The sequence below is a fragment of the Ascaphus truei genome, chromosome 1 (assembly GCF_040206685.1).
Source record: "Ascaphus truei isolate aAscTru1 chromosome 1, aAscTru1.hap1, whole genome shotgun sequence".
NCBI lineage: Eukaryota > Metazoa > Chordata > Amphibia > Anura > Ascaphidae > Ascaphus > Ascaphus truei.
This window is the reverse complement of record NC_134483.1, coordinates 543,173,907-543,176,472: the sequence shown is the minus strand read 5'-3', so window position 1 is coordinate 543,176,472 and position 2,566 is coordinate 543,173,907. Positions and strand designations below refer to the sequence as shown.

Here is a 2,566-nt window from a genome sequence, read left to right as displayed (position 1 = left end):
ATTCCCCCACTCGCACCTGGCGAGTGGAAATTGGCTCGTGGCCAGTAGATTTCTCCCTGCTCTGCAAAAAAAAAAATCCCCTGCACCAAAAAAAAAAAAAAAAATCTCTGTGGTTCCCAATCTGTGCGCCGCGTGGCTGGCCTACAGGGACGCCGCGAGTGTGTGTGGATTCCCCCTCGCAGCCCATCCGTCCTGTGCTGGAGACCAGCCCACCGCACTACACCAGCAGGGAGAGAGAGAAGCTGCAGCACAGAGAGGAATCTCCCCCCCGCCCCGCCCCGCCTGCCCCTCCTTCCTGTACCGGCAGCCAGAGACAGAGGAGAAGCTGCAGTGAGTCCCCAATTACTATTGGATACAACCAAGCCGTCCTAATACCACCGTACTTATCTCTCTTCTGCAGGCAACAACATGTCTGATTACTGTATCTGGCTGTACAAGGACTCGGACTACAATACAGTGGGAGACCTCTTTGCAAAGGGTACCATAGAGCACACCCGTGTGGCCTTCATCACACCTTTAGCCTCCTGCACCTTTGGCTTTTCATGCTAGTTGTGTTCCTGTTTCTGCTCTTGACCATTGGATCCGTCCCTCTCTCCATCCTGGCAGAGACTCTTGCAATAGTCGGCCTCTGGTTGGGCACTAGAGATATCTATCATTCCTACATCCAGCACGCCTTGTCTGATGACATGCTGGATATCCACAAATACTACCCGCAGAGGGATGGTTACTGCTTCTGGGTGGCTGAGTCAGCCGGGGAGGTTGTAGGGACGGTGGCAGCTCTACCCTCGCCGGACCCTGGTGGAGAGCACCACATGGAACTCAGGAGAATGTCAGTGAGCAGGAGTCACAGGGGCAAAGGGATTGCTAAAGTATTGTGCAGGACAGTCATTGACTTTGCCCGGGAGTGTGGGTGCGAGGCTGTGATTTTGGAGACCAGGTGGAGTTACCTCGCAGCTCAGAGTTTGTATGAGTCTGTTGGTTTCAAGTACCAACGCTCATCTTTCGTAAAACACTCTTTAGCAAAAGGATTTGACTTTACGTTCTTGTTGTACAAATATGACATTCCAATAGTAGGAAGAAAACCTCACATCTCCTGGATCATGACAGTGTGACCACCTTTTACTGTTTCTATATAAAGTTGCCTGATGTTCTACTGGTGGAAGGGCTTCTGTTTGTAATCATGTGCTATTGCCTTTGGGTTGATGTGAAGGGTCCATTAAAAAATGCCAAATATTTTCTTTTGTACAGAAGATAATCCAGACAACTCAAGTCACTAAACCTAACCCAATTAATCTCCCAACCCACACGCACAAACCTAAAATCTCACAACCATTCCTTGCTAGTCTGGATTCTCTCCTATAGTCCCAACAGAATCCAATCCTCTGGCATCCAACCTGACATTTTCAGCGGCCAGGCAATAGTATACGGTGTAAGGAAAATCAGACCACCCCAAACAAGCCCTAAAGTTCTCCTCACTAGAACATTTAGAAACTTTAACCCACAGTAGTTTCTGGCTGATCTTATAGTGAAAAAGGGGCTGAGCACTGCTAGAAAAGTAAAGCTGGCCGGAGACAAAAAAAATCTAATCATTTTATTGGGCATTATCGCCAATCCACTGACAGACAAAAAAAGTCCCCTGACGCGTTTCCCTCCTTCCGGAGCTTTATCAAAGGGTGACTAGTGTAATGCAAAGGATTCCTTAATATAGTGATCTCAAAGTGGACTCTGTGCAGATTCCCCACCCCTGGTCAGGTCTGTGAGAACCAAATCAGGTGTGTAATGACGGGAACCTGCTAAAGATGTTTCCGAATACCGATAAAGAGAAACTACATAGCGAGAATTTGACACAATAAGAATCATGCCGTTTAACGTCGTTGCCAATCTAACTGACGTCTGGAACAATGTTACAGAGAATAAATGGCTGAAACGTCATAAACATAACACGAGGTCATTATTCTTTTAAAACAGTATTATGGACATACAAAGAAACAAACACGATACATCTTGTTTAAAAACAATTATATAAACAAAAATACATATTATATGAAAACATCTAAACAAAAACAAAAAACACACACATCAAAAAATTCACAACAATTAAAATCATAAAGAAAAATTAGTTGAAAAATGAAAAATAACAACAAAAATAATAAATTTGAGGGAGCAGAAGGAGGTATAACCTCCTTGGGGTTTCAATATTAGAATTATCCCCCTTTGCTTGTTGTTAAATATCTCATACCCCTCCACACACTTTCACTAACTGTGAATCTATAAAACCCAGCATACACTGTATATAGGAAAATAGACAATATCAACAAGTGTATATTTCATATTCATACTGACAATATTTATCCAAACTGCCAGATCACAGCTTATATGGTTCTGGTTAACAAACCATGATCATCCTGACGAATGAAATAGATTTATACGAAATATCTCTTAATATATTGAAATATATCTATACTCAACAGATATTGGTAATATATCTTAAGAATAATCTATACAATCTAACTCCTAAAAAAGGATCATTTAGTAATAGAACAAATATATTATTCACGTCATCGAC

General features: G+C 42.8%; 1 protein-coding gene across 1 annotated transcript; it reads left to right on the top strand.

Annotated features, from left to right (window-relative positions):
- Positions 1-408: 408 nt before the first annotated feature.
- On the top strand, positions 409-1,844 carry LOC142472255 (putative N-acetyltransferase camello). The gene is given in 2 exon segments (XM_075579198.1): positions 409-505; positions 508-1,844. Coding segments are annotated over 2 exon segments (702 nt in total). The 3' UTR covers positions 1,113-1,844.
- Positions 1,845-2,566: the final 722 nt, after the last annotated feature.